This window comes from Triticum aestivum, chromosome 2D (genome assembly GCF_018294505.1).
Source record: "Triticum aestivum cultivar Chinese Spring chromosome 2D, IWGSC CS RefSeq v2.1, whole genome shotgun sequence".
Lineage (NCBI taxonomy): Eukaryota > Viridiplantae > Streptophyta > Magnoliopsida > Poales > Poaceae > Triticum > Triticum aestivum.
Genome location: NC_057799.1, coordinates 377,524,774 through 377,537,577, shown reverse-complemented (window position 1 = coordinate 377,537,577; position 12,804 = coordinate 377,524,774). Strand labels below are relative to the sequence as shown.

At 44.0% G+C, this 12,804-nt stretch overlaps 1 protein-coding gene across 4 annotated transcripts; it reads right to left on the bottom strand.

Annotated features, from left to right (window-relative positions):
* Positions 1 to 1,302: 1,302 nt before the first annotated feature.
* LOC123049368 (alpha carbonic anhydrase 1, chloroplastic) lies at positions 1,303 to 3,486 on the bottom strand. 4 transcript variants are annotated; one of them, XM_044472292.1, is made up of 8 exons: positions 3,328 to 3,486; positions 3,122 to 3,194; positions 2,887 to 2,980; positions 2,587 to 2,798; positions 2,337 to 2,443; positions 2,150 to 2,252; positions 1,879 to 2,061; positions 1,303 to 1,745 (listed from the first exon to the last, which is right to left on the bottom strand). In XM_044472292.1, the coding sequence occupies exons 3-8, from the start codon at positions 2,972 to 2,974 to the stop codon at positions 1,593 to 1,595; spliced, it is 846 nt and encodes a 281-aa protein (XP_044328227.1). In that variant the 5' UTR covers positions 2,975 to 2,980; positions 3,122 to 3,194; positions 3,328 to 3,486; the 3' UTR covers positions 1,303 to 1,592. The 4 variants fall into 4 exon arrangements, with proteins under 4 accessions (XP_044328227.1, XP_044328229.1, XP_044328228.1 ...); XM_044472294.1 differs by having other exon boundaries at positions 2,587 to 2,795; XM_044472293.1 differs by having other exon boundaries at positions 3,334 to 3,484.
* Positions 3,487 to 12,804: the final 9,318 nt, after the last annotated feature.

Sequence of the window (12,804 nt, the reverse complement as noted above, 5' to 3'; positions counted from 1 at the left end):
TGGGTGCCTTATTTGACATCATCTGTTGGAGGACTTGGTGATGTAAAAATAGCACTTGGTGATACAAATTTTGCTCCTGCAGTGTGGTCCCCTGGTGATATAAAATTTGCTCGATAGCATCAAGTGATGCAAATTGGCATCAGTTGGTGGCTTATTTTACATCACACCCTATCCCTCGAGTAAAAATATTTGCATCTATATCATCTATTGGAGCAGTGTTTTTCCACTGGTGATGTAAAAAATGGCCCCAACATATTTTACATCATCTATTGGAGATGCTCTCATGCTCATTACTTCATTTGGAACCTTTCGTGTGTTTAAATTTGAATAATTTGTCTTGTCAACTTTTATCATCATGTTTAGATTTAATATGTAGTATGTAAACAAAAACTTAGATAAAGTGACGAAGATTTTTGGTTAAGGAGTTAAGTTTTAGGGGTTTGGCTAGGAACCATTTTTTAGTTAACTCCTAAAATATAAATACTTAATGTATAAGGGCGAGTGAAAAATGTCAAAGGAGCTCGTTTTCAAATTTTCCAGAACACGATTTCTTTAATTCTTTTGTGAATACAAATACACATGTATACTAACGTGCAAAATTCACAACATTGTACTTTTATATGCGGCGTACAGAACAAGGACAAATAAGTATTTCCAAAATGTGCCCTTTACTTTTGTTGTTGGGCTGGAATTTTGTTTTTTACACCCTACAAATTGTAATATTTTTAGACAAAATTCCATAGGTTCGTGTGGGACACATATATGTTTTTATCGATTTTTCTAAACATTCAAATATGCTTTTTGTTTTTAAAATACCGAGCTCCGGTCATCAAAAGTCTGCACTCTCGTTTGAGATGCTATGTTATGAGATGCTCTTATCCCCACGGCATCGTCTTGTGGCCAAAAATTCTACACCTACATAACGTGCTACGTAATGGTATGTTCCTTTCCGTCCTTAAAACTAAGGCTAATCACCCCCTCCCCCAATTTCAGAGGGTGGGCCTGGGTCTTTTTTTTTCCTTCCACCCAAATCTGGCTACGTAAGTTTCGTATGAGGATTTTTTTTACGTAGAACCGCAACATGGCGCAGAGCGCATAGGTACGCCGTACGCCCCGCGTGGAAGAGCGCATCGTCAAGGGTTTCATCCAACACATTGTGAAACAAAATTTCTCATGACGGTATTTTTAGGGGGAATTTCTCGTTACGAGTCGCAATTGGCCAGATGCTCTTTCAACGTCAGTTCCTGTTCCTCACCGCCTCTGCGAAGTCAGAGCAAGACGCACAGTTTTCATGATCATCACTAGCTCGTAAAGTGAAACTTTGTTGATTAGCTTAACTTTTTGTAGACAAAAGAAGGATCGATCACATCAACCCTTCCGGACCAATTTACAGACGCCAAAGACCTACCACTTACTTAACCAAATTCAGAGTAAGACCGAGAAAGCAAACCTATAATAAAGCAGACCTATATGCTAACACGACTTGCAGAGATAAACGACTCCTATAACTTTTCCCGAACCGAGAGCAAAGACGAGAGACACTGCAGCATCATCATCATCTCCAAACATGGATCGAGGCGCATCGACCAGGCTTACGGCTTCCCGTTCCCCTTCTTCTTCCAGAACCTGCGGTAGAACTGCACGGTGCGGCCGTTGAGCGGCTGCGTCGGCCTGTTGTTGCGCCGGTAGCCTTCCTCCAGGGGCGCGATCAGGGCGGCAGCCTGCCCCATCGCTATCTCCCTCACCTGCACCAGGTTTCTCCCAGGTTCAAGCATCAAACGAATTCAGAGCACAAGCTGCGATTGAGCAGTGATAACTGGTTTGCAGAGGCCTTTTCGAAGAAAAAGTTAACTGGTTTGGAGGCCGGAGACGACGTACCCTCCCGTGGATGTTCCAGATGACGTTCTCGGTGCACGGCGGCGTGGTCAGCGACCCGACGTACCGGTAGTACATGTTGGCGTAACGCCGGAGCGGCCACATGTTCACGACTCCGGCGGGGATCGGAGCACCTTTCTCGGCCCTGCAGGCCTCCACGTAGAGCTCCGATAGCTTGTCCCGCAGCTGCCATCCATCAACGGACCAAACGGTCAAATCTAGAAATGAATCCGCAGTCAAGGCATATAAACTTTTTTTGAGGATCAAAACTCACCTGCATGAGGAAGGGGTCTGGCCTGCCGAGCCGGTACAGGATCGACACAACGGATATGTTGCCGTCGTCACTGAAGTGAACCATGTGCTGCTCCACGGCAAACCTGCCACACCGGTGCACAAATCATGCTAAAAAACACGACGATCCATCTAGTATCTATCCTTTGTGCGCGTTTCGGTTTGCAAACCTTTCGCCGTTGATGGTGTGCTCCGAAGGAGAGTGCCAATGGATATTGTCCAGCTTGTACTTCACCCCGTCGATCTGGACCGTCCCAGCAGCATCCTCGCATCGCAGCTGCATCGACCGATCACACAGAAGAAGAACACGGTGAAACCAACGAGATAAATCTGAATACGTAGACACGCAGCGAGAGGATGAAACGCAAACTGCTGAATGCAGAAGGCAGGTAAGCGGCGTTTGGTTCAGAGCAAAATTACCGCGATGTTGAAGATGTTGTCTACGAGGGTAGCATTTGCAGCGGTGTATTCCCTGTGAAGAGGCCCCAACATCGGGTTGTAAACCACGTCGCTGGTCCTGATATCAACCGGAGACTGGTACGTCCCCATGGCGCACTGCGTGAAGTTGGGGTCCAATCCCCCCCAGTGATCGGGGCCAAGAGGACCGGTGTACCCAAACTTGGCACCATCTGCTACGCATCAAGGATGGTTGGGCATATCATACATAAAAAACACAGTGAAATCTAACCGCAAATGTGCTAGGAAGAAGAATTAACGTACTGCCGTCACATGCAAGGGAGGTGAGAAAGCAAGCGCACAGCAGCAGCAGAGCAATGGCTGATGCATCTCCGCCGCGAGTACTCCCCATCTCCTCCTGCAATGGGTGTGCTCTTCGAAGTTAAGCCGCAGGTAGAACAGGAGTAGAATGCGCAAATAAATAGGGGGCGAATAGATAGATAGATAGTGCTTAATTGTGGCATTGTGATGGCCATCGGCCGGCCCGAGCTCCGCCTACCTCTGCTTTGCCAAGTGCGATGCTCTGGTCCTGGGAACAGTGGACGCGCCCGATCTACTGGAGATGCAAGGTCCTGCAAAAAGACAGACGGAAGGTGAGGCGATTCCCTATACCCATCACAAGATCATGCGCAAAAGAGCGTAATCATGCAGGGCCTCGATCGAGATGAGATGAGGTCGTAGGCCGGGATGCTGATAGCCACACACCGTCACCTCACAAGAACCCGAGTAGCCTTTCCAAAAGGTGAGTCGTCGACCTCGAGCTCTCGGTGCTGGAATCTTTCTTCTGGGACGAGACCCGAGCAAGAACGCGCGCTGCCGGTGAAGGTGCTAGCTAGCTCGAGTCTCTTATATATACACAGGGCAGGGCAGGTCAGGTCGCCACTTGACGATGTGGCCCATCACTCTTGCAGAGAGTTACGGTGCGCGTGGGAGGAGTGGTGGCTAGTGCTCCCCGCGGTAATCGTAGCACGTACTACGTACGTGTGCAGCAATTTCACCGTGCATGCATGCACGAGTCGTGCTTTAGAGAATGTTGGGCCACGTCCTCCACACCCTTAAGGCTCTGCCATGTTTACGTCCTCCACACCCTTAAGGCGCGCGCGCGGCTCAGGTCCTTTGGCGGACATCAAAATTCTTCCCGCGCTCTTTGAACAATAGATTGTGATCACTTCGTGAAAACCATATATAGGAATTAGGAGGGGCGGGCAAGCCGGGTGCGCAGACACCAGGGCCGTTTTATTCTGCCTTGTTGCACCGTGTTGCGGGTCCGGTCATTTTTATCTTCGTGAGAACAACAGATCATGGCCGATCAACGAGATATACAATAAAGCCCTGCAGTTAATCCAAACAGCAGGCAGTAACACAACTGAGTGAAAAAGTAACAAGAACATTCGTTACTTTTGACAGCACTGTGAGACCAAAACCCATCACTAGCTACTAGAACCAAGAGACGTGCAAGTGGGAGGAAAACGTCGCTTATCTACGGGAATACATCACACTATTCGACACATTGCAAGCTTCAGGGTCCATCCATGGCACGTTCTGGAAGGAATCATGGATGAAATAATAGACGCGCCTTGTCCTCTGGGAGGTTGACATTCATAAGTTGATCCATGCAGGCCTGCCATTGCACTGCCTACCACTTCAGCAGGCGCAAAAAGTTGACTCCAGCAAGATCAAGTGATCAACAGTAGTCAAGGGAATAATTGAATAGGGTAGAGCCTATGGCAGGCCAAATATGTGACATGTCCGGCCACTTCAAATGCTAACCACGGGATTCTGGATTTACGTACTTCACATTTGCCGCCCCATGATCAGTTAGTGGGGGAGGATAAGGTCGGTCCATGGTGCTGTTTTGTTTTAATTTTTGGAAAATCATGGTGATGTTTAATAGTACGTGCAAAGCATGCATCAGTCCATCAGGGCACACTGTTCACAAGAGTTGCATGCATAAAATGGCGCACAAAGTACAAGGACATGGAGTCCGACATGGAGATGCAAGATTAGCGATGCATGCGCAAACGGCTACAACCGCATGCACATGATTTGTCAAATTCGGCACTAACATTTTTACCGATGAAGCGGCCGTGACCATTTGAGAGTTAAAAGCATTAGCATTATGCTCTATGTCCCATTTGAGAGTTAAAAGCAGAAAACCACCACATTTGTGGTGAGTTTTCCAGCAAAGTTCCTAATTTTTTTTTGTAAAAAGCACCGGTTTCTGATAACCTTTTTGCAAATAGAATTGGTCGCTTGCTTTGCCGCGTTTGAGCGCGTTTCCGATAGGTAAGGCCCGAAAACACTGACATGACGTAAGGGCCGAGCGAACAGCGTTGTTTGAAATGAAGCTAGTCAAAACAAACCGGTCGACCCAGTCGGCGAGACAGACGCAACCACTCTCTCTTCTCTCGCGCGCTCACGTGCTCTCTTCTCTACTCTCATGGCCATCACTGACAAGGCTGCTCGCCGCGGACCGCCATGGTGTCCTGGAATGACGACAACAACGAGGACTCCGCCGCCCAGTACATCTCCTCCTGCGACTCCACTATCAAGGTCAGTACTGCTAGCGAGGGTTTTGATTTGGGTATTTGGGGATTTAGGGTTTCCGCGACTCCGAATCGATTTGAACTCGTTTCTTGGGTTGGTCCAGATCCCAACTACAATTGATGACTCGAACTACTGTGGTGTTGACTACGAGGTGATGGTGATGTTTGAGCATGGGAAGCCGGTGGAGAGGTTTGTTGCATTCGAAGGGATTAGCACTGGGAGGAGGTTCATTGCTTTTGCCCTAACTGTAAATTAGCACATATTTGGAATTTATCAGTTTTAGGGTTCCTTGTGCACTGTTTTGTGCAAAATAGAAAATTTGTTCTAGGGATCACTGGGCAATGTTCATGTTCACTGTTCATGTCAACTATAATTTGTAGTTTGATTATAGAAAAAGTCCATTTTACTACCCTGAATAAAGTGGGTGGTTCACTTTACCCCCCGATCTATTTTTCTGCTTCTTTTACCTCCTAAACAAACCCAAATCGGACAAAACACCCTCTGGCTGGTTTTTTCTCCATCCGCTGCTGATGTGGCGCTAGTCAACAGCGGTTTTGACCTGGGTGGGGCCCCCTTGTCAGGTGGTGCTAGGATAGAGCTGCCGCTGCACCCGCCGGCGAGCAGAGCAGGGCCAGGCGGGGTCGTAGGAGGCGGTGGTGGCAACCACCGGTGGTTGGTACTCGGGGCGGGCTCGCATGGCCGGCGGGGTCAGCAAGAGGCGGTGGCGTGCCGGCAAGCGGAGCAGGGCCAGGCGGGGTCAGCAGGAGACCGTGGCACGCGGGGTCGAGGCGGTGGTGGCAACCACCGGCGGTGGGTACTCGGGGCGGGCTCGCGCGGCGGCAGGATGGCATGGCCGGCAGGGTCGGCGAGGCGGCAAGGGCGCGGGGGCGGGGCGATTTACAGCGGCGCGGGACGGGGTGATAATCCCCAAGTGCAAGGAATCATCGTAGCAATTTCCAAACGTGGAAGTGATAAGTATGGAGTATCGAACCCACAAGGAGCTAAAGGTAAGATCAATATTCTCTCAAGTCCTATCTGCCACTGATACGACTCTACGTACACTGAACGTTTTCTTCCATCTAGAAACGAGAAATAAAACTACGTTGTGGGTATGAAGAGGATAGCTTTGCATGATATCGGAGAACTAAAATATAAAAGTAGGTGCTGTTAACATAAAGTTAGAATATATTACTATAAATTATAAATAGCGAGTGTGGAATAATGATGGGTTAGTGTGCGGAATTATCCTAGGCAATTGTTAACATGATCGGTAGTCGTCTTTGCAATTTCATATGAGGGAGAGGCATAAGCTAGCATACTTTCTCTTCTTGGATCATATGCACTTATGAATGGAACTCTAGCAAGCATCCACAACTACTAAAGATCATTAAGGTAAAACCCAACCATAGCATTAAAGTATCAAGTCCTCTTTTTCCCATACGCAACAACCCCCTTACTCGGGTTTATGCTTCTGTCACTCAAGCAACCCACTATAAGCGAATCATGAACGTATTGCAACACCCAACAGCGGAAATCCTTCACGTGTGCGCGATATGGAAGGCACCATAGGACAGCACCAAAATAAAACATACAACTCAAACCAATCTAGATCATCAATCAACCCAAAGGACAAAAGAAATCTACTCAAAACATCATATGTGGCATAAAGCACCATGTTCAAGTAGGGGATTACAGCGGGGTGCGGGAGAGTGGACCGCGTAAAAGAGATGAGGATGTTGATCAAGATGGTGATGTTGATGAAGACGATCACCGCGGCGATGGTTCCCCCGATGGCACTCCGGCGCCTCCGAGACAGGGGGGGAGGTTCTCCCCCTTATGCTTCCTCCTCCATGGCCTCCCCCCTAGATGGGGAGAGGTTCTCCCTCTGGTCCTTGGCCTCCATGGCGATGATGGCCCCCTCCGGGATCCTCCTCCATGGCCTCTGGTGATGATGGCCCCCTCCGGCAGGGTGCTAGAGAGGGCCTAGATTGGTTTTTCGAGGCTACAGAGGCTTACGACAGCGGAGCTCATGATCTAGGTTCTGTTCTAGGGTTTTTGGGATTTATAGGAGGTGTTGGCGTCGGGGACAAGTCAAGGGGGCCCACGAGGCGACGACAAGGACGGGGGGCGCCCCCACCCTTGTGGTTACCCCGGGACTCCTCTCTGGTATCTTTTTGCACTAATATTTTTTATATTTTCCAAAAATATTCTCCGTAAATTTTTAGCCCGTTCCGAGAACTTTTATTTCTGCACAAAAACAACACCACGGTAGTTGTGCTGAAAAAAGCGTCAGTCCGGGTTAGTTCTAATCAAATCATACCAAAATCATGTAGAAATATTGTAAACATGGCATGAATACTTCATAAATTATAGATACATTGGATACGTATCAGCATCCCCAAGCTTAATTCCTGCTCGTCCTCGAGTAGGTAAATGATAAAAGAAATAATTTATGAAATGTGAATGCTAGCAAGTGCACAAGTTTGATCAATGATAATTTCAATCACTTTTTCTAACATTATTCTATGTCATAAACAGTAACTCATCTCATAAAACTCCTCATGATCAAGTAGCAAGCTATTCACATGCTAAAGTATAGACCATAAAGTTTCTTGAAACTAACAAACCATGTTCTTAGTCATCAAACAATTGCAATTCATCTTATTTTCAGGAAGGGTCTATGTAAGAGCTTTGATTTAGCAAACTCCACATACTCAACTATCATATAGTCTTCCATGATTGCAAACACACTAATCATATTTTTAGAACAAATAGCATCCATCAAACACAGAGGAAGATATGGGCTTAATGTTTCGTCTCCCAACTTATTTATCATATAGATAATTGTCAACAATAATAATTCATGATCAAATATATTTGAATGGCCATATATGCTTGGTTCTTTCCCCACCACATGATGCTTGCCAACTAAAGAATAATTAAGGTTGAAATATGAAGGGTACTATTGACTCTTGCATAAAAGTAAATACATGAAAGTAAAAGATAGGCCCTTCACAGAGGGAAGCAGAGGTTGTCATGCGCTTTTAAATGTTGGATGTGCAAACCCTTAATGTAAAGGAACGTCGCGTTGTATTGCCCTTTGTGATAGCAACCTTTATTATGCAGTCCGTCGCTTTATTTCTTTACCACCACAAGTTCGTACACCGCTTATTTTCCCTTACAATAAAAGATCATACATATTTAGGAGCAATTTTTATTACTTTTGCAACGATGACAACTTACTTGAAGGATCTTATTCAATCCATAGGTAGATATGGTGGACACTCATGGCATGAAATGGGGTTTAAGGGTTTTGGATGCACAAGTAGTATCGCTACTTAGTACAACATTTTGGCTAGCAAAGGATCCTAAGCAAGCACCACATGTTAGGGGATCCAAAACAATATAACTTCTATGCAAATATACCCAAACATAATTCATTACGTTGTCTTCCTTGTCCAACTTCAACTAATTTGCTCAAGTTTGAAAATAATTAATGGGGCTCACAATCATAGAAGATGTCCAAGATAGTATATTTATATGTGAAGTCTCTCTTCCTTCAATATTCTTTCATGAATTGTTCAAGTGACCAATGCGGTGTTTGCTAACTTTCAATAAAGTTTGCCACCTATACTTCTTATATGTGAATTCATTACTCCCCATGGGATAAGCATATGAAACATATATAAATTCAGATTTATGATATTCAATTCATTCAACCATTTACTCATGGGATATAAGTGAAGCACGAAGTAAATGACAAACTACTCCAAAAAGATATAAGTGAAGATCAATGAGTAGTCATATAATTAACTAGCCATGGGAGGACTCTCTCTCATTCAAGATTTCAGATCCAATGATTTTATTGAAACAGCAAGTAAAATGAAAGTACGCTCCAAGCAAAACACATATCATGTGACGAATAAAAATATAGCTCCGAGTAAGGTATACCGATGGTTTTGAAGATGAAAGAGGGGATGCCTTCCGGGGCATCCCCAAGCTTAGGCGCTTGAGTCTTCCTTGATTATTACCTTGGGGTGCCTTGGGCATCCCCAAGCTTAGGGTCTTTCCACTCCTTATTCTCCTCATATCGATATCTCACCCAAAACTTGAAAACTTCAATCACACAAAACTTAACGGAACTTCGTGAGATGGGTTAGTATGATAGAGAGTAAATCATTCACTTTGGTACTTTCAAAGACAATATTCATAATTGTTCTCACACAATGCCTACTGTACCATATCATTTGTACAATTTATATTGAGTAATATAAGCAATAGAAACTAGAAAACAAGCAAACTATGCATTGAAAATAGAATCTGTCAAAAACAAAACAGTTTGTAATGATATGAACAACAACCATACTTATGTTACTCCAAAAATTATGAAAAATTTGGACAACGTAGACAATTTGTATATCAATCATCTGTAAAAAAATCAGAATTTTTCAACGCTCTAATAATTTTAAACAATTCTGTAACTGGGCGCAAAAGTTTCTATTTTTGCACAGAATCAAGTCAACTATCATCCACACTACCCCAAAGGCTTTACTTGGCACTTTATTGAAACAAAAGCTATAAAACATAATTACTACAGTAGCTTAATCATGTGGACACATAAAAACAGTAGTTATAAGTATTGGGTTGTCTCCCAACAAGCGCTTTTCTTTAATGCATTTCTAGATAGGCATGATATTTTTAATGATACACTTCCAAGCCCAATTCCAATGATAATTTTATTCATACCCTAAAGGATATAAGTGAAGTTCATAGAGAATTCTACAATTAATATAGATCAACCAATATCCAAGCTCAAAATATATAAGTGAAGCACACGAAGCATTCTATAAAACCATACTCAAAAGAATTAAGTGAAGCACAAAGAGCATTCTATCAAGCCATACTCAAAAGATTTAAGTGAAGCACATGAAGCATTCTATAAATCAATGAAGGACTATCTAATAATAGTATGGTGCATAAAGGAAAAGAAATGAAAAGTAAGCACGAAAGACGCATATCATCTGAACAAAACAAAAACCGAGGTATACCGATAATTGTTGAAGAAGAAAGATGGGATGCCAACAGGGGCATCCCCAAGCTTAGATGCTTGAGTATCTTTGAAATATTTACTTGGGGTGCCTTGGGCATCCCCAAGCTTGAACTCTTGCCTCTCCTTATTCTTCTCATATCGGTAACTCCTCGTTCTTCGAACACTTCATCCACACAAAACTTAACAAAAAAAACTTTGTGAGATTGGTTAGTATAATAAAGTAAGTCACTACCTTTAGGTACTGTTGTAAACTCATTCCAATTTCATATTAGCATTATATCTACTGTATTCCTACTTCACCATGGTTCATCCCCCCCCCCCGATACTACCCATAGATTCATCAAAATAAGTGAACAACACATAGAAAATAGAATCTGTCAAGAACAGGACAGTCTGTAGCAATCTGGAACTTTCGTATACTTCTGTAACTCCAAAAATTCTAAAAAAATAGGAAAATCTAAAAAATTTGCAGAGCAGTAATTTGTAAAAATTTCAAGATTTTTAAATGCTCCAGTAAAAAATAAAAATTCAAACACTACAGCCAAAGTTTCTGTTTTTCTACTGCACACACCAAACAAGCAAATTAAATATTCTAAAGCCAAACCTTGGCACATTATTTTTATAATACAATGAATATATACAAGGGGATACTTATTTTTGAGAAACTTCCTACATTGTTTCCATGAGCATGAACACAAGTGTTCAAGGTCGACCCTCACTTCTCCAATGCATAACCTTCCAATCACTGCTCTTTTTGAAAAAGTTTTTAGGCATGAGAGGCAAGTACATTTTTTTGGCATTTTCATTTTGTAATTTTTTGTTTGTTTCACCCACAACTAAAGAAAAACAAAAGGGAAAACAAAATCTACTTAGTGAAGAAAGCAAACAAGCATACACGAAAATATCAACACTACGCTATTGCTCCCTGGCAACGGCGCCAGTAAAGAGCTTTATAATCCCCAAGTGCAAGGAATCATCGTAGCAATTTCCAAACGTGGGAGTGATAAGTATGGAGTGTCGAACCCACAAGGAGCTAAAGGTAAGATCAATATTCTCTCAAGTCCTATCTGCCACTGATACGACTCTACGTACACTGAACATTTGCTTCCATCTAGAAACGAGAAATAAAACTACGTTGTGGGTATGAAGACGATAGCTTTGCATGATATCGGACACTAAAATATAAAAGTAGGTGTTGTTAACATAAAGTTAGAATATATTACTATAGATTATAAATAGCGAGTGTGTAATAATGATGGGTTAGTGTGCGGAATTATCCTAGGCAATTGTTACCAAGATCGGTAGTCGTCATTGCAATTTCATATGAGGGAGAGGCATAAGCCAACATAATTTCTCTTCTTGGATCATATGCACTTATGATTGGAACTCTAGCAAGCATCCACAACTACTAAAGATCATTAAGGTAAAACCCAACCATAGCATTAAAGTATCAAGTCCTCTTTTTCCCATACGCAACAACCCCCTTACTCGGGTTTATGCTTCTGTCACTCAAGCAACCCACTATAAGCGAATCATGAACGTATTGCAACACCCTACATCGGGAATCCTTTACGTGTGTGTGGCACGGAAGGCACCATAGGACATCACCAAAATAAAACATACAACTCAAACCAATCTAGATCATCAATCAACCCAAAGGACAAAAGAAATCTACTCAAAACATCATAGGATGGCAACACATCAATGGATCATAATATGTGGCATAAAGCACCATGTTCAAGTAGGGGATTACAGCAGGGTGCGGGAGAGTGGACCGCGTAAAAGAGATGAGGATGGTGATGAAGATGGTGATGTTGATGAAGACGATCACCGCGGCGATGGTTCCCCCGATGGCACTCTGGCGCCACCGAGAGAGAGGGGGAGAGGCACCCTTGTGCTTCTTCTTCCATGGCCTTCCCCCTAGATGGGGAGAGGTTCTCCCTATGGTCCTTGCCCTCCATGGCGGTGATGGCCCCGTCCGGGATCCTCCTCCATGGCCTCCGGTGATGATGGCCTCCTCCGGCAGGGCGCCAGAGATAACCTAGATTGGTTTTTCGAGGCTACACAGGCTTGCAGCGGCGGAACTCACGATCTAGGTTCTGTTCTGGGGTTTCTGGGATTTACAGGAGGTGTTGGCGTCGGGAACAAGTCAAGGGGGCCCACGAGGCGACGACAAGGACGGGGGGCACGCCCTAGGGGGGTGGGGCGCCCCCACCCTTGTGGTTACCCCAGGACTCCTCTCTGGTATCTTTTTGCTCCAGTATTTCTTATATTTTCCAAAAATATTCTCCGTAAATTTTCAGCCCATTCCGAGAACTTTTATTTCTGCACAAAAACAACACCACGGTAGTTCTGCTGAAAACAGCGTCAGTCCGGGTTAGTTCTAATCAAATCATACCAAAATCATATAGAATTGTAGTAAACATGGCATGAATACTTCATAAATTATAGATACGTTGGAGACGTATCACGGGGCTCCTCTAGCAGGATGATACATCTCCATCGTATCTACTTTTCCAAACCCTTTTGCCCTTGTTTTGGACTCTAATTTGCATAATTGGAATGGAACTAACCCGGACTGACCA

Coding starts and splice junctions, on each gene's coding strand:
- LOC123049368 (XM_044472292.1), bottom strand. CDS start 2,974: ATGGGGAGTACTCGCGGCGGAGATGCATCAGCCATTGCTCTGCTGCTG. Junction 2,253..2,336: donor CACACCATCAACGGCGAAAG/GTTTGCAAACCG, acceptor CCGGTGTGGCAG/GTTTGCCGTGGAGCAGCACA. Junction 1,746..1,878: donor TCTGGAACATCCACGGGAGG/GTACGTCGTCTC, acceptor AACCTGGTGCAG/GTGAGGGAGATAGCGATGGG.